This window comes from Triticum urartu, chromosome 2A (assembly GCF_056163025.1).
Source record: "Triticum urartu cultivar PI428250 chromosome 2A, HENAU_Tu73, whole genome shotgun sequence".
Lineage (NCBI taxonomy): Eukaryota > Viridiplantae > Streptophyta > Magnoliopsida > Poales > Poaceae > Triticum > Triticum urartu.
In genome coordinates, this window is record NC_141874.1 from 548,860,916 (window position 1) to 548,886,256 (window position 25,341).

General features: G+C 47.0%; 2 protein-coding genes across 2 annotated transcripts; one reads left to right on the forward strand and one right to left on the reverse strand.

The window, feature by feature from the left end:
- Positions 1-2,166: 2,166 nt before the first annotated feature.
- On the forward strand, positions 2,167-2,799 carry LOC125541806 (uncharacterized). The gene has a single exon (XM_048705118.1). It carries the CDS (start codon positions 2,279-2,281, stop codon positions 2,507-2,509), a length of 231 nt encoding a protein of 76 aa, XP_048561075.1. The 5' UTR covers positions 2,167-2,278; the 3' UTR covers positions 2,510-2,799.
- Positions 2,800-8,065: 5,266 nt separating this feature from the next.
- LOC125538640 (cell division protein ftsH) lies at positions 8,066-14,982 on the reverse strand. Its single transcript, XM_048701900.2, has 5 exons — positions 13,914-14,982; positions 12,086-12,409; positions 11,705-12,005; positions 11,084-11,295; positions 8,066-8,685 (listed from the first exon to the last, which is right to left on the reverse strand). Exons 1-4 carry the CDS (start codon positions 14,817-14,819, stop codon positions 11,099-11,101), a joined length of 1,728 nt encoding a protein of 575 aa, XP_048557857.1. The 5' UTR covers positions 14,820-14,982; the 3' UTR covers positions 8,066-8,685; positions 11,084-11,098.
- Positions 14,983-25,341: the final 10,359 nt, after the last annotated feature.

Genomic DNA, 25,341 nt, shown 5'->3' on the forward strand with positions numbered 1-25,341 from the left:
TATTGTTATTAACTTACAAAACAGGTTTTGAGCTTTTGCACTAATCTTTCATGAGAAGCAATTGTACTTAAGAGTTTTATGGTGAACATTGAAAGTGCATCCGAGTATAACTTCTATAAGAGAGTTATTTGCTTCAACTCCAAGCATGATGACTTAAACAAGTCTTCATCAACAAGAAGCATGGATGGCTGTGTGCATCACGATGATGCACGGGCCGGGGTCTTTCCCCTTTTCAAAAAAAATAAAATCAACAAAAAGCGTGTGGAATGGAGCTTCAAATACAATATTCAAGATCAACCGAACAACTACACCAACATCCAAGTGAAGGTGTGTTCTCTAACTCTATAGAACACACTAAAAGTATGTGTACTGTTCAATCAAGGAACAAATACCACAAAAATGTAAACATATTGATATTTGAGCATGTTTTGACTCGAAGATAAGCTTAAATGATGAACTTGGCTCATAGTTGGGATGTTGTTTTGTAATAAATAATATATAATTATGTGCATCAGTTGATGCAAAGGCCAGAGGTTATCCACCTTTTCAAAGAAAAAGGAACCTTACTTTCAAGAAACTGTGCATACAATCGACTTGCCCCGGGGCTACTTCTATGGGGGGATGGATGTTATCATGATCAAACTACTCCTTCCGTCTCACAATATAAGATGTTAGGGTATCTTCAACGCCGACCCCCAAAACAGACACAATACCCCTCCGCGGATTGGTCCGAATCAGTCTGTGGACATGGACGCGGGAGCCGTCCATCCAACCGCATCCCATAAATATCTGTCTGGGTCCGGCCAATTTGAAATTCAAATGAATAGCGCCCAATCACAACCAAAAAGAGGCTGGTATTCACAGTTTTTACATGTCTGATCACAAAAGTATCTCAACCCGGCAGTCCGTGCAAAAAAGAAAAAGGATTTTTGGCCCTACCGAACCGGCTATCCGAGTCTCCTCGCTCGTTCTGCCACCGGCTCCTCCTCACCATCCGCTTCATTTTCAATCACCTCCTCCATCATCTCCAGCTGCTCCTTCAAGCGCTTCAACATCCTAAGACGGACAACTTGCACGATCATCCTTGCATTGTCATCCAACTCCTTCATCTTCAAGGCCAGGACGACGTCTGCATCGACGGCGGTGGCACCCCGCGTCCCAGGCAAGCACGCCCGCTGCCCCCGTCGTCCTTCTTTTTGAGCGGCACCGCCTCCTTTGCCTTCTGTTTGAGGCGGCGGGCTTGTCGTGTTGTCGAGTTGATCTTTTGGGCGGCTGCCTTCGCTAGATCCTCCGCTGCCGCCATCTTCGGCAGCTTTTCGTACGGGTCCATGCGGCGGCTGCTGCGAAACAAGGAGGGAATTGGGGTGGTGAGCGGTGGCATGGTAGAGGAGAGGGTTGAGAAATGGGGTTTTGCCGCGAAAACAGTGCGGTCTTCGCCTCGGTTCTGGGTGGGCTGGGGTGTGGGAGCCCAACGTGGCTGGTGTCCCAACTGCCGCAAAACCACCTGGTTTGCTTCCGGTTTGCGGAAAAATGAACACCCGGACTGATTCCCAAGCAAATGTGGTATACCATTGGATGGTTTGTGGCGTCCACACAGTTCGGTCGAGAGACTCCAAACAGACGCGGATGGTTTTGGGTCGGCGTCGGAGATGCTCGTATTACAGCCGATATGATCTGGGAGCAGTTCTAACTTGTGGTGCATGATAATGATAATTGACGAAGAGACATGGGCAGATTATAAAGAAAATGTTTACAGGGAGAGATTCCGAAGGTACGTAGGATGGTAGAATGGATCGAGCGATACGTATATTTTCTGTTTCGGAGGGATCAAACTCAAATCTACTTTTCCTGGCAAGGACGGTCTCAGTGTTTCACCAACCACCATATCGTGCGCTACAGATGGATCATGTACGGCCGTGCTTTAGCATCTTTTCACATCCCACAATCCGGACCGTTCGATCTCGATCTCAATCGTATCGCGGAAATCAGGGCCGTCCGACCTCAATCTCCCCGATCGGACGCCTTTAGTGGCCGAGGACCGGAAGAACCCTAACCACCAGACTAGGGCTAGCTCTCTCCTGCACACACATACACAAGCACGCACACAAGCCACCATGCCATGCCATGCAAGGCTTCTCCGGCCTATAAATAGAGGGCGGCCTCTTCTCACCTTCCTTGAGCACAAGCCACACAGCCACTCTCCAACTACCACTGGTTAGCTAGCTAGCTGATCATCACACATATATAGAACTTAACTAACAAGAGAGCTAGCCAGTATATGGGAAGGAGGTCGTCCTTCTTCTGCGCCATATTCAGCTTCTCGCGGAGGTCGAGGCGGTACGCCTACGTCGACGACGAGGACAGCGACTGGGAGCAGCCGCCGGCGCCGGGGCTGCGCAAGGTCAGGTCCAGCGACGAGGACTCCGGGTGGTGGGTCGGCGAGCGCGACGTCGACCAGAAGGCCGCCGACTTCATCGCCGGCTTCCGCCAGAGGAGCCTCGTCGCCTGAACCCATCCGCCCAGCTGCCGCTGCCGCCTATACATGTACGTACGTGCCCAGCTAGGGCGTACGTCCAGGTTATTACTACGTATAGGGAATAAGATCGATCTGCCGGGAGCTGGCGCGTACGTACGTGCCTGGCTAGCTTCCCGATGAGCTAGTATTTATGTAGACATATCAAGCGTGTTGATGTGATCATATGTTATGTATCTTCGGTGTGCAGCTCGTGTGCGTGAGTACTATCTACGTTCGTAAAGTGTTCTGTCGAATAATGCAACGCAGGAGATGATAAGGGGTTTAATGAACTCGTGTATGTTTCTATTGTATACAAATATATGTATATATGGACAACTTCAAATGCAGATGTGGTTCAGTTGGTTGCTTGGTTGGACAAGCCCTTGCATGTATGTGTTGATCTCGATACATGAACTGCATGCGTCCACGAAACAGAGCGGCACAATTGTTGGTTGCAGTCTGCAAATTAAGGTGTGTAATTTGTAGATTTGTCACTGCAAGCATGTTAACCACACCAATTGTCATCTTTCCAGTTAGTAGTAAATGTCCAAATGCACTCTTTGCAACCATAGATGTGCCATTGTCCCAAGATTTCTGTGATCAACCGGAGAGAGATGAATTGTCATCCATGTACACTATAGATTTTTTTTTCTGCAAAAATATCGGATTTATTATAATTGTTCACCGGAAGTACAAAGCATTTCAAACATAATAAAAATTACACCGAGACTCGGAGACCACCGAACGATCACGACTGCCGCCAGAACGAGCTGCTGACATGCCACTATCGCTGCTCCTCTACTGAAGCCGGCTTGACCTTATCGATGTACACTATAGATTATCATATTTCAAAACGGTGGTGTACATTTTCTACACAGGGCAGTGTGTGAATTCACATGTAAAATAGAGCAAATGGTATGTACATGTATAAGAAGATCTAGCAGGATGGCAAGTGCCATGTTTTTTGTTTTCTTTTTTCATATTACGATTATCTTATTAGAGAGACAGTTATGTTACGATTATTTCACATTAAAATTTACAATAAAATTATGTGTCTTAAGATGATTCTACCTAAAGCAAAACTAGAGTTAAATGCAATGATGCAAATACATAGTGAAACCCACTCTTAAGATTCTCTTGTTCAAGAGACTTCTATTCTCTGGCCTTCCCCTCTTCTTTCTCCCGCATTAGTGATTATCCTACATGGTAAGACGAAGGGCCAGCTGCTATCATGCCTTTGTAGATGCCCTTTATGCTTGTGCGTTGTGGTGTTTGCCTCTCTAAGATTTTGTTTGGTATTGGGGTGGATTATGATTATATTGTTTACATAGCCATCTTTTGCACGTTTCCACCATATGTGTAGTCAACATCTGCCTATTTCACCTATTTTTGCACAGCTCATTATAAACTAAGTAAGTACATTAAAATTTGCAGCAACAAAAATTTGAGCATGAGATGCTTTTTGTCATTCTTTCTATTCATCCAACAAAACTAGTGCCCAAATTATTCCATTTTTTCTAAAAGAAAAGGAGAAAGGAGAAATTTAGCTCACTCGCATACATGAATTTTTTTTGGAAGCATGCATGTGTTCCATGTCTACAAATACCCATCTACTTTTTTGTACACATAATTCATGATTTACCCCACATTAGTTAATTTTTCAACGAACAAGTAAGCGCATGCACTCCGCTTACAACGTTCGAAGCCTCGCCCGCACCTTCCCCCTCTTTGTCTCGGCCTTCGCCGCCGCCAGGAAAGCCCGTGAGTCGCACGACGACAATGGTGGAGAGGCGCCCTCCGGGTGTTGCTCGTCCGGTGGTGAGTGATGCGCCCATGTTCAGCGGTGGGTCGCAGCGAACTGGTCGGTAGCCAGCAGCTCGGTCCAGTGTCCTTGCTCCCGATGCTACACTTCTAGTCGGGGAGCGTCATCGCCTTTGGGCGGGCTTGGATCGGTCCAGTGTCCTTAGCTCCGATGTTTAGCAGTCTTGTTTGCCTCCTTTTATATACTTCCTTCATTTCAAAATAGATGACTCAACTTTATATTAAAGTTAGTACAAAGTTGAGTTATCTATTTTGGAACGGAGAGAGTACATGTGGACGTGTCATCAACTATCTCGATCCATTCTGCTACTTGCCGGCAGGGTCGACACTCTTTAGTCCGGACTCCGGAGTGAAAGGCAGTGGTGGTTTGATGGGGCATTGTGACGAAGTCCGATAATTTTATCTAGGAGACGTGGTTTGCTTTTGGTCGGTTAAATAAATCCACATGGCCGAACGATACAAGGTGTATGGGGGCGAAGACTTTTTTTTTTTTGAATTTTGGGGCGAAGACTATTTTGTGAGAAGCACTTCATTAACCAAGCAGATAGTTCAGTTGTTAAAAGACACTACATATATGCCACCATATGGTGTTAACTACTTGGGAGTAATTGATGTTAATTAAGCAGTTTGGCTAAACAAATCGTTTAATCAGCACATGAGCTACTTGGTAGGTAACTGCGTCGTTAATTAAGCATATTGACACTCGCACTACCGATCGATCCAGGATTTGATGACGAGAGGACAGCACTTGAAACGGCGTCTACAGGGGAAGAATGAGCCCCTTTTTTACCTGGGTCCGGAAAGCAACTCAACTAGAAGGCTAAAACTATTCCATCGGCCCGCCCAGAGATCTAGGTTTCTAGCAACTGAAAGTCACTTGTCAGTGCGTGCAACGCTTTCCTCTCGCTTTTCTCTTCTTGTCTCGACAATATTCTTCGTCATCTTACTTGTCTTCCCCTTTTCCTTATTCTCACCGATCTCATCCCTCCCCTCTTTTTATCAGTGTAATCGATGCGATACGAAACCGAGACCGTAGTCACTGCGCATGTGCGGCCAGTATACGTAGTCGCTGCGCATGCGCGATCAGTATACGAAACCGTAGCTATATGCTGAAATATGAGATGGGCCTAGAGCCCATATGACAATTTCAGATTTGATTTCTAAGGGCCCATGTAGGTGGCATGATAAGGTGGTGGGAAATTTAGTCCTATCCCGAAAATGGAAGGAGAGTTGAAGTGGTTTATAAGGGATTCTTTTCCTCATGCTATTGGAGCTTGAGAAGAGATGAGGCCCTCGCGCACTCCTCCTCCTCCGCTCGCCACGCCACGTCCCGGCGCGACACGGGTTGCGGGATTGAGCCGAGCCGAACTCACTCCTATGCGCTTCTTTTTGCCGGTCAGGAATGGAGAGTCTTTGACAGGTGGGGCCACGATCTGAGACGTCGGATCGTGGGCTACCGACTTGAACGTGGGTTCAGCCCACGTCTCTCCACGCACAGCCGCACATGTATATGTGGGGCGCTGCCAACCCTAGCCGCCACGAAACAGAACGCATCTCCGCCTCCACGCGCGTGTCGTTCCTCTGCTACTGCTGCCGCCGGCAACTCCGTCCCGTTCACCGCGTACACTGTTGACGGAAGAGCAGGCCTCCGAAACCCCGTCTCTCCGGATCCTGTACGGGAGAGGGGCGATTAGGTTTTTGGGTAGCGACTACGCGACTGCTCGCTTCTGTTCATCTACGTCCACATCACCTTCGTCATCACTATGTCGACCGACGCCGACCGTGCCGCCGCTGAGAAGGCCGAGGCCGACAAGAAGGCCGCCGAGGATGATGCCGCCACCGCCGCCGCATGGCCGATTGGAGGGTATACATCGTTTATCCCTCTCATGTTTCTAGCGATGTGCGTAGATGTTTCTACTATATGCGTAGTACATGCTCTGTTAGATCATAACCAGTGTGTTACCAATACTGTCAATGTCATGCTCATAATTTATTCATGGATTAATTTAATCGAAAAACTTCCTATTTTCTTATCACTATATACTCCCTCTGTACTGAAATAGATGTTGAAGCAACTATAGTTCAGCTACTCCAGCGACATATATTTTGATACGGAGGGTATATGCTTGTGTTGTATGGATATTCTACGATGAACATACCGAACCATAAGATCTTCAGTATTGTGCGTGTCAATATAGGCCGTATGCCCAGAAATCCTTTTTCTGAGCCCGGGCTCATCTTCACCCGTGTTAAATAAAAAAAACCAAAACAAATACTAAAAAAATTCCAATTTTTTTTCATGATAGACAATTTGATGCGTGAGGTCCTTCCTAATTTTCAAATCATTTGGACAACTGAACAACTCTCGGCAAAAAAGACAAATTCAGGGTCCGTAAAACAGTTTACTGTTTTAATACTGTTTTGACTCAATTTATCTTTTTTGCTGAGAGCTATTCAGATGTCCAAATGAGCTAAAATTTGGAGCGAACATCGCACAATAAATTTTCTACCATAGAAAAAAATTAGAATTTTTTTAATTTTTCTAGTATTTTTTTGAATTTTTTTTTGACCGGGTGTAGATGAGCCTGGGCACCGAATCGCTGCACCCGTGTGCCCTTCTTCTAGCAGAAACAATGCGGTGTGCTTATCTCTGGTGCCAACATCATGTCATGTCCTAATTCCATAGCACATTGCAACTTGGAGTGCAAAAGTGACATGGCACGCACCATCACCTTCAATTTGTACGCGTCTCTTCAATTAGTCATTTCTGTAGCTAGTAGCTTTCGGAGTGATGAGCCTCCTATTAACAGGATTCGTAGAAGCGTCTCCCCAGCCCAGCTCCTTGCGCAAGCATGAAACAACCTAGGGAAATGTTCGACTATATTAGCGGGGAGCATATCTGCAAGCAACATAGTTAAAGACTGTTAAGAACTCCCTCAGTGACTTAATGTAAGACGTTTTTGCACTTTAATTTAAACTGCGAAAACGTGTTACATTAAGTTACAGAGGTTGTACCAGATTACTCTATTCTATAAGTGCTAGACCCATTGATTCCTGATGATGTGCCGACCAGCAGGAGTACAACTCAAGCAGTTCCGCAAAACAGCAGCGAGAAGAAACCACCTTGAATGAAAGATAAGCTGAAATTCAATGAAAGCTGCAGATGCCAAGAACAAAACAGCGAAAGCTACAAGTCAGTTGGAAAATCCCATCTTCATCCCTTTTTAGCCCGCGGTTTTGATCCCGCGGACGGACAAGCGTGTCGACGCAGAACCAGAGTAGAATATGGTCACAGCAGCACAAGGAGCCCAGAAGAAGGCACGCCAAAAGCCAAACCACGCCCTTGATTCCTGTCTATTGACAGGTCTGCATCCACATACCAAAGCTCCCTCTGCCTTTTTTTTCTCTTGCTGGGGAAGAGCGGAAGAAGCTTCCCCTCTGGTACTCAAAGCCTCGGAGGGTATATGTCCTGATTCTGCAGCCCTTGCATGGCTTTCCAATTATTAAGGTCATGTCAGCGTTGCGAGCTTGCGACGGGATGGGTATGTGTCCCTGAGAGCAGGCTGCTTTCCTGGATCAAGCAGACAGGGTCGTTCTCCGACCAACTGTCAGGGAACCCACTTGCTCCTGCGCCAAGCACCCTTCTTGCCCAATCCTCACTCCTGGAAACCCTGATGCTCAGGTAAACTGTCAGGGTTATCAATCAAATGCTGAAGAAGGACTCCCATGAGATACAATAAATTGGAAATTATCATATTTGAGAGCTAACAAATCTATCCACAACAGTCAATTTACAGAGAAAAGGAAGATGTGAATGACATAACCAGAAATGCGGCACGGCATAAAGACTGGCTGATCTGCTGAGCACTTCTATCTTGCGATCCTAATACACATTGTTGTGGATCCAATTGCAGTGGAACTACTAGATGGTACAAAGTGAACCAAATGGCAAGTTCATGTACAGCAGAATTGGTGTGACCCTATCTTGTAAACTAATGCAGACTATTCTATTAGACATTGTGAGCTATGGAACAACACCAGGTTTAAGTGCCTGTATCAATATTACGGCGCGTAAAATTGATCCGAGTCACTGGTCAAATTCATGGAGCGTGTATTGCAAATTCACATGCTAATCTATTATCATCTGTAACAGTTTTCTGCTGGTCGAGTCGCATCAAAATTCACCGAATAATGCACCAGTCCGCCGCCCCACTGGGTGCAGAGTGCAGTCTCCTTCACAAATAGACTTGAATTGTATATTTTGCTGCCTTGCAATTGTACCCAGCAGGTCCCCTAGTTCATGGACGATTTTGATACCATGTCAGTTGATGCTTATCTCCTCTGTGGATCTGCAAAACAGAAACAAAAGAAACAATAATTACATTGCAATTTCAACAGAGCAGATATTGAATGCACAAAACACCACAATTCTAAAGATATTTTCACAGGACCACAGAATTTGTGATCAATCATATCACACAACTATAGATATAGCAAATTATTTAACTATGCCATGCCGGCCGAGTTTTGTGATATTATTATCCTAAAATTATAATTGGTCCGCAGGTCTCTAGTTCTATGAGACTGTACTCTAGTTTTCAAATGGTCTGTACAATAAACCTGTAGTTTTGTGAAATTCACTAATTTCAATAGGATTCGATCAGATGAAATATCATGACTTCTTTTAAGGAAAGAGACTGAAACATTATTAGTTGCCTGATCAGTATAAAAGTTGCAGGAACATTTGATTTGTTGCAAACTCGCAATGTCTCGGTTGAGAAAATATTAGGATGGTGCAGTTTCTTCCGATATCTCAATAGTGGACAGAAATACGGTTGTGAAAGTGCTCCCAAGACCCTATCTCACGCACGGCTACTCCTCTTCTTTACTATTTCCAGCGTCTTCCCATTATACTATCATATCTCCCGATTATACTCCCGTGAATTAATTCATTCGCATTTTCCCCAAAACAGTCTGTTGATGCAATAAATATGTAGTGCTCCATCATCGTCCATCTATTTATTCATGTCTTCTTCACTCAGATTCTCGCATCTCTCATGTACTACTTCTTTCAATCCCTTTGTTGCTTGCTGCTGGCCCTGCGAGGGCAAGAGTGCTAAGTCGCCAATTCATCAAGAAGATCAAGCACACTACCGAAACCACACGCGGTGCCGCCACGTGGTCTTCCCCAATTAGCGAAAGGCTATTTCATCTCTTTTTGTTCCTATGTTCAATTTACTGTGTAAGATATTTGCCTCTCATTTTTATTTTCTGAAATTTCCACCAGTTCTAGAACTAGGAAATTTGAGCCGGGATATGAAAAACATAAGAAAAGGAAAAAGATTGGAAACTCACTCGACATCCAGATAAAGACGTTCCTGGTAATTTTAGGTAAAAGAATCGAATGTTTCTTCTGAAAATAAGAATTTAGATACTCGTGCTGATGAGGTTCACAGGATGAATGCTAAAACACACAGCAGAAGGATGATATATATAACAAAGCCTTGTTTTTTTTTAGTGTTGAAGGCCTTGTTTTCTAATTGCTATTTATTATGTCGAGGGCCTTAATTTCTTATTTCGCACCGGGCCTCCGTTTCCTCGGATACGGCCCTGCGTGGTCGCCGCATAACAGAGGCGCACCAGGTGAGCTCCAGACACAAAACTAGCTCATGACAGTACATAATTAGTTGTGCTCTCGCGATGATGAAATTAGTTGGTGGGCTCGTTCATCAATGCTGTTGGAGATAATTTAGCATGTGAGTACATCTGTGCAAGGGAGATCAAACCATGGAAACCCGTCACCAGAACGTTGCACCTCCCGTCTAGGCCGCTAAGTCCGTTACCAGGATGGCAATTATTGTGCGGGCTCCATGCATGGGCCATGATAACCTGATAAAGGAGGAAAGATGCTATATACATTTGAGAATACGATGGGGAACACAAATCCCAAAACAAATGATCGACCAGGATATCGAGACTATCTGGGCTCGGGCTCCGCTTTCAGTTTCGATGTGAAAGCAGGTGCACCAACTCTGTCAGAAGCTTTAGGTGTTGAGGTGAGAATCATAGTTCATAACAACCTCAGTGATAGGATCAACCAGACCTACAACGTGCACTTGCATTGGACAGGATCTGGAAACCTCCTTACCTCAGGATGTCAACACAATACCTAACCTCAACACACCAAAAAAAATATTTCCTCAGGAAAAGTGCCAGCCTTATTTCAAACTGAGAATCTCTAAATTTCAATACCATGATAGGTGTCATGAACAAACCAAATGAATGAATAATCTACACATACTTCAATTAGTCCACTGTAATATTTACCCGCATAAAGAAAGGATCATTGAAAGGATAAATTTATTGTTGATAAAATGTCGATATGTACAACCTGCTGATTAATTCAAAAGTTGCATTTCCCAAGTAAGCATCAATAAATAGGTCATCTGAAGTTGAGCACTCCAGATAAACGAAATAAAAGCTTCCATAGCCCTTTTTTTTGGATAACGAGACGTTGTACTGCTGCCAAATCCATTGCTATTCCATTTTATGTTTTTGCTTACCATGACATACAGCAGCAGCAGGACACCAAAATGAAAAAACTTTGAATTGGCATTGTGAATTTTGGCTCCTTTAGCATGTATAACGTTTCAATTAGAAGGTCATCAGTTTGTCAAGCTACTTATAGGAATTTAAAAGGAAAAGGTCGATGAACAAAATCATCAAAAGGGACAAATTCGAGTATACCTTGAAAAACCCCAGTTAGCTTAACGTATGATAACCCATAAGTCCTTGAAAATCATCTGGATTTGATGGTTTATTTCCAGGTTTAGGTAACCATGGAAATAACTTGGTAAGGCCTTCTCTTGCAGAATCAGGACCCTTTTGTCTACCATTGACTCCATACTTTTCCCTCTCAATGGCATCCATTATATCCTCCCGAGCCACAATATCACCACCTTGACAGAACACAATCATCCTCAGAATCTTGCAATAATACAACTTCTTAATTATCATACATTTCATCAACTTAACCATTTTAAAAGACAACTCTCTTTCCAAAACATGGGAAATAGAAAAACATAAATGCAGGTAAGATTATAATTTTTCTCAGTAATAATTTAGAACATGGTGGAGTCAAACTGATAAGAGAATGCACTGGCAGTTTACAAAGAAACCACAAATCTTGCACTGTTCCACTGAAAATGGACCACAAAATTGCAGGTTTTACACTTTGGAACTCTAAGCATTCATTAATGAAGCGATATTTAAATTTGCTTGCAACAAATATGATACTTCAAGCATAAGGAACCAATCAACTTGCTCTAAGTCTTATGTATCTGATGATATAAGATGACTTTAACTTACCTCTTCGAGCAGCTAGTAGAGCAGCCTCATTAACAATGTTTGCTAGATCTGCACCAACCAATCCTGGGGTCACATTAGCTACCAGATCACAAATTATTTCGGATTCCTCTTCTAAAGGAACTTTCCTGAGATGAACAGCCAAAATCTTTCTGCGGCCTTCCAAATCAGGCACACCAACAAAAACCTTTCTTGAGAAGCGACCAGGCCGACAAAGAGCAGAATCCAGAGCCTTAGGTCTATTAGTAGCAGCCATGACAATAACTTTCACGTCCGAGTCAAAACCATCCATTTCAGTAAGCAGCTGGACAAAGTAATAATATGTTCATCATTTAATATGACTTCACAAAGAAAACAGAACGTAGTAAGAGAGCTAAATCACACCTGATTTAGGGTTTGGTCCCTCTCATCATTAAAACTTCTACCTCTGCTTCCACCAACAGCATCAAGTTCGTCAATAAAAATGATTGACGGAGCAGCTTCTTTGGCTTCCTTGAATAATTCCCTCACGCGGGCTGCTCCTCTTCCAACAAACATTTCAACAAATTCGCTAGCAGAAACAGAGAAGAATGGAATTCCAGCCTCTCCTGCAACTGCCTTCGCCAGCAAAGTTTTCCCGGTTCCAGGAGGGCCAGCAAGTAGAACACCCCTGGGTAATCTTGCTCCCAGCTTCTTGTAGTTCAGTGAACCACGCAAGCAGCTCACTATCTACATTAAGAAATTATAATAGTGTACAACAGTTTATGAGTCTTGTTGATATTCAGTCAATAGAAGTACATAACTAACTCATATGAATAACAAAAAACAAGACATCAGCTAAAAAAAATATAATTCCTAGCATCAACAAGCCTAAGCAGTCAATACTACAGAATCCATAGATACAAGTACTAATTATTAATAGAGTGAATTCCAGGCTTTTACCCTCTATTTTGACATTTTTTACACTAATTACTCCAGTTAGCGGATTCTCATCCGGGTTACCCCATTTAGCGGAAGTTTTGCTGGTTGTTACCCCTTTAAAAAAATTGAAGGGAGATCTAAAAGGTGTGTCCCGGCCGTCGGGTACACGTAATGTGCCATGTCGCGGTTTTCCTCCTGTTTTTTTTTTTGCACAAACGGGTCGAATGGCATGGTTGGACATGGTTTTTTTCTCTCGGTCGTCAGGTGTGCATATGCACCACATCTTGCAGTTGGTTTTGTTAAACATTTGCAGGTGGGTGCGCGGGACGGGTCTGGCTCAGGGATACGAACTGGTTCAGGCACGGGAAAAAACGCAAAGGATGAAAACAACGACATAGCTTGCCATGTATGTGTACCTGACGACCTAGCAGGTCGCTCTCAAAATTTTGAATGGGGTAAAATTGGCAAAACTTTTGCCAAATGGGGTAAAAATAGGCAAACCTTTCGCTAAATGGGGTAATCCAGATGAAAAAACTGTTAAACAAGATAATATCCCACGCATTGCTGCGGGGATTTATGACCTTGTGCTTCAATTATTTGTTGCTAGAAAAAAATTTGATGATGTGTAGGGCATGTATGTGCTCAAAAATGGGATAACCTACTTAGATATATGGGATAGGATAGGATTGGGTACTTAGTGTCAAAACATCAAAATATGAGATAAAAATTGGAATTCATCTTAGACGTAAGTGCCTACCACATATGTATTCATATTCCAATCCAGACATGCTCGCAGTGTTTTTCTTGAAACAGGGCTTTGTGAAATAAAAGGGAGAAAACATACGATTTCATACAGGAACCACATTGTAGTCCGGCAACAAGTTAATAAGGCAAGCAGGCTTAAGTGCACTGTGTAGAACTTTGATCATATCTTACTGTGCCATTTCTTATTTTGCAAGGTTCCTCCTCATACCCTTGGTATTTGCAATTTCAATAGAATGCCGCAGATCGGGAAAAGTTTAGTTGGCAAAAATAATACCCTTTGTATTCGACATATGCAATTGTGAACTCCCAGTCGGCCCGGATTTCTTAAAATCAGAATCGACGAGATTAGCAAGACCTTACTCTAAGATCCATGTGTGGGTAGGGCTTGTTATAGAGAATGGGTGTAAAATTTGTTAATTCCTTTCTTAAACTTGATTGATTGACATTTTGCAGACTTGCTATGTCTATTGTCTACTGGTCTGCATATCATCGACATCACAGAAAACAATCATCATGAGAAAGAAATAGAGAGGTCATATATATTCACCTCGACAAGCTCCTCCTTGGCTTCATCCACGCCCTGGACATCATCAAATCCTACCTGCTGCTTCCTGGGCCGTCGGCGCTTGTCCGCACTGCCCCCAGACGACATCTGCCTCTGTAAGAACCACATCATCGGCAGCAGTGAGAACCACAGCGTGAGCAGCGTGGTCAGCATGTCCACCAGCAGCCTCCCCGCCGGCCGTGGAGCAGACCGGTAGTCCACCCCGCCCTCCCGCATCAGCCCAAGCAGGAACCCCTCGTCGTGCGGCACCCTCCTCGCGTAGTACGGCCACTTCGGCACGGCGGCGCCCCTGCCGGTCTCGCGCTCGTCGTCGCCGCTGCCGGCGTCCTCGGCCTTGCTGAAGTAGATGCGGCGCGAGTCCTCCTCGAAGGCGACGGCGGTCACGGCGCCCGCGCGCAGCCCCGCCAGGAGGTCCGCGTAGGCCACCTCCTGGGCCGGGTTTTTGGGCAGCGTGAGCCGCGCGGCGAGCAGGAGAGCCCCCAGGACGACCGACGCGACCGCGGGAGGCGGCACGCGACGGATGGCCCGCCGCAGCGCCGCCGCGGCGTCGCCCGCGAGCTCCCGCGGCGACAGCAGCCGCAGGAGACGCCACCGCAGCACGCGCAGCCGCGGCCTGAGCCGCAGGCGCCGCCGCAGGCTCTTGGGCTGGTCCGTTCGGAGCCCCAAATCGGCGCCCTTGTCCTTCTCCACCTCGCCGACCTTGGCACGTACCGGGCTCCTCCACCGCAGCCGCAGCCTCGCGTAACGCCCGGCATCAGGCACTCCGCCGCAGCATCCATAACTCTCACTGTTAGCGAAGCAGCTCCGGGAAGGGGTGGGGTGCCTGAAGCAGACGTGGTGCCGCAGGAGAGAGGCGGCGGCGGCGGATAAGGGGGGGAGAGACGCCATTGGAGCCACGTACTCCCTCCTAGCTCAGTTCGTTACCGCCATTCGATCGGACAGAGGTCGCGCGGGATGCGCGCACGGGGTGTTCGAGGGAATTCCTCCCAGAAGAAGAGGTACCGTGTTGCCGGCTTGGCCTGGTGATGATTCGTGGACGGAGAGGACCATAGCCGAACAGATTGTTTTTTTTTTATCCGGCAAATTGCTCTTTTTTTAAGCATCTCCAACAGCCGCAGGTCGCGCCGCGCGCAAAAAACAGATATGCCGCGCGCGCATCATCTGGTTTGACGCGGCGCGCAGTGCTGGCTCCAGTAGCCGCGCTAAAATGCAGCGCGCGATTCGCACAAACAATATATGCATTCGAAAACAGAAGCAAAAAGATCAAAACAAACAAAAATAAATAGTTTAATTTCATTTATTACAACTCAAACAAACAGTTTTTATCGTTCAATACAACAAATAGTGCAATTAAACACAATAAATAGTTCAACAATACAATAACGAACGCACAAATCATGATGCTCTTTGTTGTCAATTCCATGCCCACCACTTCTCAATGAGATCCTTCTGAAGATCATTATGCGTTGCGGAACGTCGAATGGCATGATAGGAGGCAACAAAACGAGCCACCCTTTCAGCCCTCCGTCGCATTCGCACGGGAAGTTCCAAGAGCTCATACTGAGAGTAGTTCACATCTTGGCCACGCTCATTCTCGATGATCATGTTGTGCATGATCACACAAGCGTGTATTATGTACCAAAGCATTTTCTGATCCCAAAATTTAGCCGGTCCTCTCACAATAGCAAATTGAGTTTGCAAAATTCCAAAAACTCTCTCCACATTTTTTCTAGCCACCGCCTGAGCATTGTGGAAATCAAGATTTTTCTTATCTTCTGACTTTTTCAACGGCTTGACAAAGGTTTGCCACTTTGGATAAATGCCATCCGCTAGATAATAGCCGTAGTTGTATGTACAGCCATTTGCTACAAACTGCACCGGTGGCAACTCCCCATTTGCAATCTTACTCATCAGTGGTGACCGGTTGACAACATTGATGTCATTCAAAGATTCACGCATTCCAAAGAATGCATGCCAAATCCAAGTCTCTTGATCGGCCACCGCTTCAAGGATTATAGTGGAACCTTTTTTTGGCCGTGGAATTGCCCATGCCATGCCTTTGGACAATTCTTCCAAGTTCAATGCATGCAATCTATTGAGCCAAGCATGCCAGGAAAATCGCGAGCTTTGTTCATCGCTAAAAGCCTTGCGACGTCTTCAGCGTTGGGAGATCTCAAATACTCCTCGCCAAACACTAGCACAATTCCGACTGCGAAGCGCTTGACACACATGATAGCTTGGCTCTCACCCATAGCCAAGTGATCATCATCTAGATCAGCCGGTATACCGTATGCCAACATATGCAAAGCGACTGTCACCTTCTGAAAGGTGCTATGCCCGAGCTCTCCGGCAGCATTCCTCCTTTGCTGAAAAAAAGGGTCATGGCTCGCTAGTTTCTCTGCAATGCGCCTGAACAACTCGGTGCTCATCCTAAACCGGCGACGAAAATACGACTCGGGGTATGTGGGATTCTCCGCAAAATAATGCATGATCAATCTGTTGTGGGCATCGATCATATCCCTTCAAATTTTTTGACGACCTATAACCGAACCACCGTGCTTCGGTTTTTTATTAATATGCATAGCTAGGATCATTGCAAGATCCTCCTCCTCTTTCATATCAAATTCTTCTTCAGAAGAATCATACGACGAACTCATCTACAATGTTGAATACTATGCTATAAATACAAAACTACAATCAACATGCACGAAATTCATGGCTTTTGAGCAATACATACCTTCTAGGTGTTTTGTCGAACACCTCGCGGGCGCCGAGCGGCAGCGAGCGCGCGGGCGCTGTTCGTCGGAGGACTAGCACGCGCGCGGGGCGGCGGGACTAGAGGGGGGGGGCGGAGAAAGCGCACGCGGGGCGGGGATAGGCCGAGGAAGCGGCGGAACGGTCGCCGGGTGGCGCGGTCGGCAGCGGCGACGCGGCTGGAGGGGGGGTAGGAGGTGCGAGCGAGCGCGCGAGAGTCCCGCGCGCTGGACTACGTATGCCGCGCGCGCGGTTTTCGCGCGCCCGCTGGAGCAACTATTCCGATTGCGCGCGCGCTAAAAGAAAGATTTTGCGGCGCGGCGCTAGTTTGGCGCGCCAGTTGGAGATGCTCTTAGCAAAATCCGGGAAATTGCTGGTCGTGGGCTTTCTACTGCCCACCGCTTGTTAGGATCCAGGGTTCCAGGCCCTATGAGAATGTGCGTTATGCGCCAGTTGGCGCGACAGCGCTCAGTCGCCTCTCGCATGGGCTGGCCCAAATGCGCTGCTCATTATACGCTCGGTGGAGTCTAGAGTAGACTGTGCGTTTTAGGCCACGTTCGCTTCTGTTTTCTAGTCACTTGCCCGTTAAAATTGTCTCAAAAAAAAAACTTTTCCATAAAAAAGAATCTCTGAAAAAACCAGCAACTGCTACTTATTTTAAAAAAATGACTAACGGTTTTTTATAGATTTAAAAAAATGTGAATTAAAAAAAGATCGTAAATTTGAGAAAAGTTCACAAATTTGAAAAATGATCACAAATTTGAAAAGTTCATGAGTTTAAAACATGATAGGGAATTTGAAAATTTTATGAATTTTAAGAAAAGCTCCTGAGTTTGAGAAAAAATCATGGATTTGAAAAAATGGTCACAGATTTAAAAATGTTCACTTGTTTGAAATGAATCCACAGTTTTCACAAAATGTTAATGACTTTTGCGGAAAATGGTTCATGAATTTCGAAAACGTTCATGGATTAAAAAGTGTTCATGGAAATTAAATAAAAAGGAAAAGAGATAAACGAATATGAAGCTTCGAGAAGTTTGTGAAAAAATAAAGCCTAGTATGCCCTGGGTTCTTAAGGTCTTATACAATGCTAGATGCTTAGGGAGGTGCTTAGAAAAATAAACCAGATTTTTCTGAAGCACCGGTGTTTATTTCTATAGGAGAGGCGCCTAATTAAGCGTCTACTCTATACAAATAAGCACCGATGCTTTAAGAAAAGTCTGATTTATTTCTCTAAGCATCTTTTCTAAGCACCTTGCATTGTACAAGGCCTAAGTGGGTCAACTTGTTACTAAGAGACTCGTGGGTGGTGTGACTGCCACGTTTAAAAAAGCCTAAAACTGTGTCACGGCCTCTACTACTACCGCGACAGGCAACAAGGAGGCCCGGCCCAAGAGAGCTAAGAAGCCCAACAGGCTGTTCGACCCGGCCACCTGGGAGCTGGGTGGGTGATCGATAAGTAGGTGTGAGCCCGAGGGGTTGGGGCATGGCGTTGTAATCAGTGAATCGATCTCACCTACTCTCCCCTTTCCTCCCACCTCCTGTAACCTCTCCCCTCCGATCCCCTTTCTCTCTCAAGAACCCTAGCTACCGAATCTCCATGTATCGCCATGAATTGAGTAGATCGAACAAGAGGGACGTAACATATGGTATCAGAGCCACCGGATTACTTGAAGAAATCGACGTTCACCACGCGCCAGCAGCGACAAGCCGGCGAGATGGAGCAGAGAGTGGAGGAGATGGCGGCGGCGCTCAAGGCCATCCAAGAGCATAACGCAGCCATCCAAAAGGCGGTGGCGGCGGCGACCACCATCATCGCCGAGATCCAGCCGGTGGTGGCCGATCTGGCCGCCTGGAAGCCTACGTTGGAGAAATCGCTCTCCGACGTGCAGCAGGAGCTGTGCGGGGTGCGCAAGGAGCTGGACGTCATCGCGCGGAACCCCGTGCTCGGCCTCAAACCGGGGGATCTACCTCCCATCTTCCATCGACCCGGAGGCGCGCCGCAAAATCAAGCCGGCAGCAGCCTCCAAGGGCCTGAAGGCCACCGCGTCGACCAAGCTCACCGGGGGGTCGGCTCTGGAGTGGTCACCACTCTAGTCCCACCTCCGGTCACGGGTATGGCACCGTCCCCAAATTTCCTTTCCTCTGTGGGGCAATTTTCGGTCGATCATCGCTCACGAGCACCAGGGCGGTCACCTTTGAGGGGCATGTCCAGATCTGGCAGTCCTCTGCCTCCACAATCTCGTAGCCCTTACTGCCACCACAATTCTGTCATTCCGAGGCCTAAGATGGATTTCCCTCAATTCTGTGGGGAACGCCCTCGCAGTTGGAAACGAAATTGCGAGTCGTACTTCCGCGTCTTCCTTTAGATCCGGTGCTTTGGGTGGACACAGCTGCGATGCATTTCACTAGGGCCGCAATGGTGTGGCTCGAAAACAGTGATTTTCGATCTGCGACACATGGAGTGGGAACACTTTTGCACCACAGTCTGTGAGCAGTTTGAGCGGAATGAGTTCACGGTGCTGTTGCGTCAGTTGTTTCATCTGAGGCAAACTGACTCCGTGACTGATTACACCACTAAGTTCACGGAAATAATGCATTCTTTGTTAGCCCACAACACTACTTGGGATCCTGCTCTGTTTCCTTCGCGTTTTGTCGATGGGTTGCGTGATGATATCCGCGTTGTTGTTTTGGTTCATAATCCAAAAGACCTCGATACTGCTGTTTCGTTGGCTTATTTACAGGAAGAGGCGCTGGAGATTTCCAAGCGACGGGAGCCCAGGCGCTCGGAGAGCATCACAGGCAATGGCATGAGCAGTCGGGCCCATCTCAAAGGGGCCATGCCGTTGCCGGCACCTCCTAGACGGCCACCACCTGCGGTCGGTGCGCCGGCAGATGAACGCCGTGGAGCAGCTGCCGATGGCCCGAAGGGAAATAGCTCTGTGGAAGATCGACTGACAACGCTGCGAGCCTACCGTCGAGCCAGAGGTCTCTACTATATGTGTGGAGAGAAATGGAGTCGAGAGCATAAGTGTGCAGCAACAGTGCAGCTTCATGTGGTGCAAGAGATGTTTGATGTGTTGGGTCTGTCCAGTGGCTTAATGGGCGAGGAACATTCAGATACTGCAAGTGAATGTCACACCATCTCTAGGGCAGCAGTGCAAGGCTCAGTTGCACCACAGACTCTGCGGTTGCAAGGGAAGATTCAGGATCAACATGTGTTGATGCTTGTTGACTCAGGTAGTTCGCACAGTTTTGTCAATTCAGATCTGGCCGGCCGATTGCAAGGAGTGCATAAAATCTCAAATGTTCTGAAGGTGAAGATAGCGGATGGGGGACAGCTTCTCAGTGACCAAGCCATAACAAAATGTGGTTGGTCAGTACAAGGGCACAAGTTTGCTTCAGACCTCAAGGTTTTGCCTTTGGGATGTTATGACATGATCATTGGAATGGACTGGCTGGAGCAACACAGCCCTATGGACGTGCACTGGGGTGACAAGAAGATGGCCTTCATGCACCACGGGAAGAAGGTCACGTTGCGAGGCATACAACCACACACCAAGGAGTGTTATCCGGTGACTATGGATCAACTGCACTTCATGATGAGCTGTAACGATGTACACCAATTGGTTCATCTCCAGGCGATGGATAACAAGCAGAAGCAGCAGCCTGAGATGGAGGTCCCACCACCAATAGCCAAACTCATCGATGAATTCCAGTCTTTGTTCGAGGCTCCGAAGGGCCTACCACCTGCAAGGCCTTTTGATCACAAAATACCGCTCATACCGGGCGCTCAACCAGTGAACATCAAACCCTATCGGTACAGCCCATTTCAGAAAGACGAGATAGAGAAGCAAGTACAGGAGATGCTAGATCAAGGCATCATTCAGCCCAGATACAGTCCATTTGCTTCACCAGTTCTGTTTGTTCAAAAGAAAGATCTGTCATGGCGATTCTGCGTGGATTATCGGCAGCTCAATGCTATCACCGTCAAGGATCGATTTCCCATGCCAGTTATTGAGGAGCTTCTTGATGAGCTTGTAGGATCCAAATGGTTCACCTGCTTGGACTTGAAGGCTGGGTACCACCAGATTCGGATGGCGCCAGAGGATGTCTACAAAACTGCATTCAAAACTCATCTGGGGCACTATGAGTTCAAGGTGATGGCATATGGACTGTGTTGTGCTCCGGGGACTTTTCAAGGGGGCATGCATTTTGTGTTGGGACCCTTGTTGCGGCATGGAGTCCTTGTGTTCATTGACGATATTCTGATCCATAATGAGACTTTGGAAGAGCACATCAAACTCCTTCGACAAGTTTTTGAACTATTGGAAAAGCATCAACTCAAGGTGAAGCTGTCCAAATGCAAATTTGCCCAGCAACAACTCACCTACCTGGGACACGTCATCAGTGAGAAGGGTGTCGCTACCGATGAGAAGAATATCGCAGCGGTCAGAGATTGGCCAACACCCACTGGAGTTAAGCAAGTCCGGGGGTTTCTTGGTCTGGCAGGTTACTATAGGCGTTTTGTACGCGATTTTGGGATGATCAGTCGCCCGCTGACTAATCTGCTGAAGAAACACTCTGTTTTCGTGTGGTCGGCCGAGGTCGACGAGGCGTTCAACCATCTCAAACAGTCATTGATCTCAGCACCAGTGTTGGCTCTTCCTCGTTTTGACAGGCCATTCAAATTTGAAACTGATGCATCCGAGTTTGGCGTGGGGGCTGTGTTAATCCAAGATGGGCACCCGCTAGCCTTTCTCAGCAAGGCATTGGGACCAAGGAACCGTGGTTTGTCCACCTACGAGAAAGAATACATGGAAATCTTGATGGCTGTTGATCGCTGGCGTTCCTATTTGCAAGGGAGCGAGTTCATCATCCGCACGGATCAAAAGTGCTCTGTCCCATTTGAACGATCAACGGTTGGTGACTCCATGGCAGAGACGTGCTTACACCAAACTCATGGGGATGCAATACAAAGTGATGTACAGGAAGGGTGCTGAGAACAAGGCGGCCGACGCCTTATCGCGACAAGATGCAGAAGTTTCGGCTATGTCAGTGGCCCTGCCAGTTTGTCTTGATGAAGTAATGCAGGGCTATCGGTCTGATGCGAACGCGAAAGAGATCTTGCTTCGCTGCAACGAGATGGGAGACACAGCCTCAGATTACTCTGTTCGTGATGGAGTGATTCTTTACAAGGGCAGGGTGTGGATAGGAGCGAACCCAGCCATGCAACAGAAACTTCTGCATGCCATTCATGCTAGTGCCACAGGGGGCCACTCCGGCATTCATGCCACCTATGACAGACTGCGACGTCTGTTCGCCTGGGCTGGAATGAAGCAAGACGTGGAGAACTTTGTGTCAGACTGCAGTGCGAAAAGTGAATGGATCCGCCCTCCTGGACTGCTTGAACCACTACCCATTCCTCCCCATGCTTGGCATACAGTAACTTTGGATTTTGTGGAAGGACTGCCAGTGTCCCGGGGTTATTCGTGCATTATGGTAGTGGTGGACAAGCTGACCAGGTATGCTCACTTCATTCCGCTTGCTCATCCTTTCTCAGCCCTGCAAGTCGCAACCGCATTCATGACTCAAGTATACAAGCTTCATGGGCTGCCTCATGCTTTGGTCTCGGACCGTGATAAGGTTTTCACCAGTCTGTTGTGGAAGGAAATGTTTAAACAAGCTGGGACCGAGCTCCGGATGTCTTCTGCATATCATCCCCAGACTGATGGGACCACCAAAAGAGTGAATCAGTGCATGGAGACCTACCTTCGTTGTTTTGTTCATTCCTGCCCGCACAGATGATTCCAGTGGCTGCACCTCGCCGAGTTCTGGTACAATACGTCCTCTCACTCTGCGTTGCTGGCTTCGCCGTTTGAGGTTCTATATGGGCATCCTCCTCGCCATTTCGGGATCGTGGACGTGTCCGCCACAGCTCCAGTGGATTTGGTCACCTAGCATGAGGAAAGGGCAGTGGTTTCAGCCCTATTAAAGCAGCAGTTGGAACAGTCCAGGCAGCAGATGAAAGATCAGACGGATAAGCGTCGATCGGAGCGGGTTTTTGCTGTGGGGGACTGGGTATATGTGAAGCTGCAGCCGTATGTGCAGGTCTCAGTCGCGGCTCGGGCTAACCACAAGTTATCATTCAAGTACTTTGGTCCTTTTCAGGTGACGGCGCACATTGGAGCAGTGGCGTATCGCGTCCAGCTTCCAGAAGGCAGTCGCGTTCACCCGGTGTTCTACGTTTCCCTGCTGCGGGCAGCTCTGCCACCAGGCACCGACATGGTGACCGTCCTGCCGGAACCACCGTTGGCTCACGCGGCGCCGGATTTCCCTGAGCGTGTGCTCGCTTGCCGGGTCGTCACCAGAGGATAGGCGCAACTTCCTCAAGTGCTGGTCAAGTGGTCTTCGCACCCGGAGGCGCTGGCGACCTGGGAGGATTTATTCGAGCTCCGGAGCCATTTTCCTGGAGCTGTGGCTTGGGGACAAGCCGTGTTTGAAGACCGGGGGGATGTCACGGCCTCTACTACTACCGCGACAGGCAACAAGGAGGCCCGGCCCAAGAGAGCTAAGAAGCCCAACAGGCTGTTCGACCCGGCCACCTGGGAGCTGGGTGGGTGATCGATAAGTAGGTGTGAGCCCGAGGGGTTGGGGCACGATGTTGTAATCAGTGAATCGATCTCACCTACTCTCCCCTTTCCTCCCACCTCCTGTAACCTCTCCCCTCCGATCCCCTTTCTCTCTCAAGAACCCTAGCTACCAAATCTCCCTGTATCGCCATGAATTGAGTAGATCGAACAAGAGGGACGTAACAAACTGGCGCTAGAGCATCGAATTCTGATCTCTCTCCCGAACAAAAGAATGGAATGAAAGGTTTGTGTGTGATTTTCCCAACCATGCCCGGCACCCTCCCCCACCCCTCTCTATGGGGTTTTCTCAATACTAGTCAGTCGGGGAACCACAGATCAACCACCTCCCTCGGTTGTTGGATTCCACTTAAGCGCGAAATTAGGGCAAATCAATCATTGCAACATAAAAACCCACACATAACATTTTTATACGTTTGCAAATCCGATACATTTTTCTTGTGGTGTCAAAAACATTTTTTAAAAATTACAACATTTCAAACATACCTATAACTATAAGCACACTTTTCGTACCTATGCAATGAATCCTCATTGGTCGCCCAAAAATCATTAAGAGGAATCATCACAACATATGAAACCTCACTCTTGCCGATGATAATTCCGGCACGTTGGGGTCCCATTAGAGTCACATCGGCTCCAGTCACATGACAACACATTTGTAACATTTGTTTGGAGTGGATAATTGGTCTAGCTAGTTTCTTTTCGTATTATTAGTTTCTCAAGAACAAGCAACATAACGTTGCATCTCGTTTTAAAAGAACGAGAACGGGAGGGGAATTAGAACCCACCCCGTATATTTGCTTAGAAGGACTCGAACCGGGATGGGGACAATAGCCTCAGTGTTGTCTGCCTCGTTTTTGTTAAGAGAAGATGGAGAATAGGCTCTAATACACCCAGTCGTGATCACACATCACCAGAGAACCACGCCGCCCAAAAAACACTTATTTTGGTTGTTATGTTTCTTTTTTCTGAAAAGAAGGTTAAAAACCCCGGCCTCTGCATCAATCAACGCATACGGTTATCTTTATTTATTATTCAACAAAGGTTTAATAAGAACATACATCAAGCCATCTGAGATCATCACTCACACATATAAAACTTGATAATGTGAAGTTCTCTCACTCCCCATATCTAAATCGGTGTCGTCGCCGATCCATCAACATAACGTATCGGAACAAATAGCAGGTGCAGCAAACCTAAAGCGTACATCACATGTACACGTTTTAGAAGCCGCCATCATCACGAACCGCTGACCCATCTTCAGGAGAGAGACCCGTATCATCATTGCCAGTCCGCCCATCCGTTGACGCCACCACAGCGCTCAACGGCGCCACCGCCCTACGCTCGTCCATCCAGACACGAAGATTCTGGAGGATCTGTCATGCGTAGCACCTGCCGACCTAGCATGACACAGCGTAGCACATGCTGACCTGGCATGACACAGTGTAGCACCTGCTGGCCAGGCATGACTTGACATCTCCACCGAAGCTCCGTGCAAGACGAAGCCGCTCCACCTCCCGCCTCTCTCTTCCAGCGTTGCTCCACAAACGATGTTCCCAAGAGAGAAACGACACTGCAGTACCACCATCGTCCGATCTGGAAGACCAGATCCTAGGGTTTCCCTCGAAGCAGCACGAGTGGGCCGACATAAGTTACACGACGATGCCTTTATCAAGGTAACGCGCAGAACGGCGCCATTGCCTGCCATCGGCTCAATTTTCACCGGCAACTCTGCCTTCCCGACTCGCAGCTGAAAGATCGAGGATGTCGCCTAGAGGGGGTGAATAGGCGCTTTAAAAAATTATGGTTTAGGCTTGAACAAATGCGGAATAAACCTAGCGGTTAATTTGTCAAGCACAAAACCTAAAATAACTAGGCTCACCTATGTGCACCAACAACTTATGCTAAGCAAGATAAGAAACTATGTGATAGCAAGTGAAGGAAATATGCCCTAGAGGCAATAATAAAGTTGTTATTTATATTTCCTTATATCATGATAAATGTTT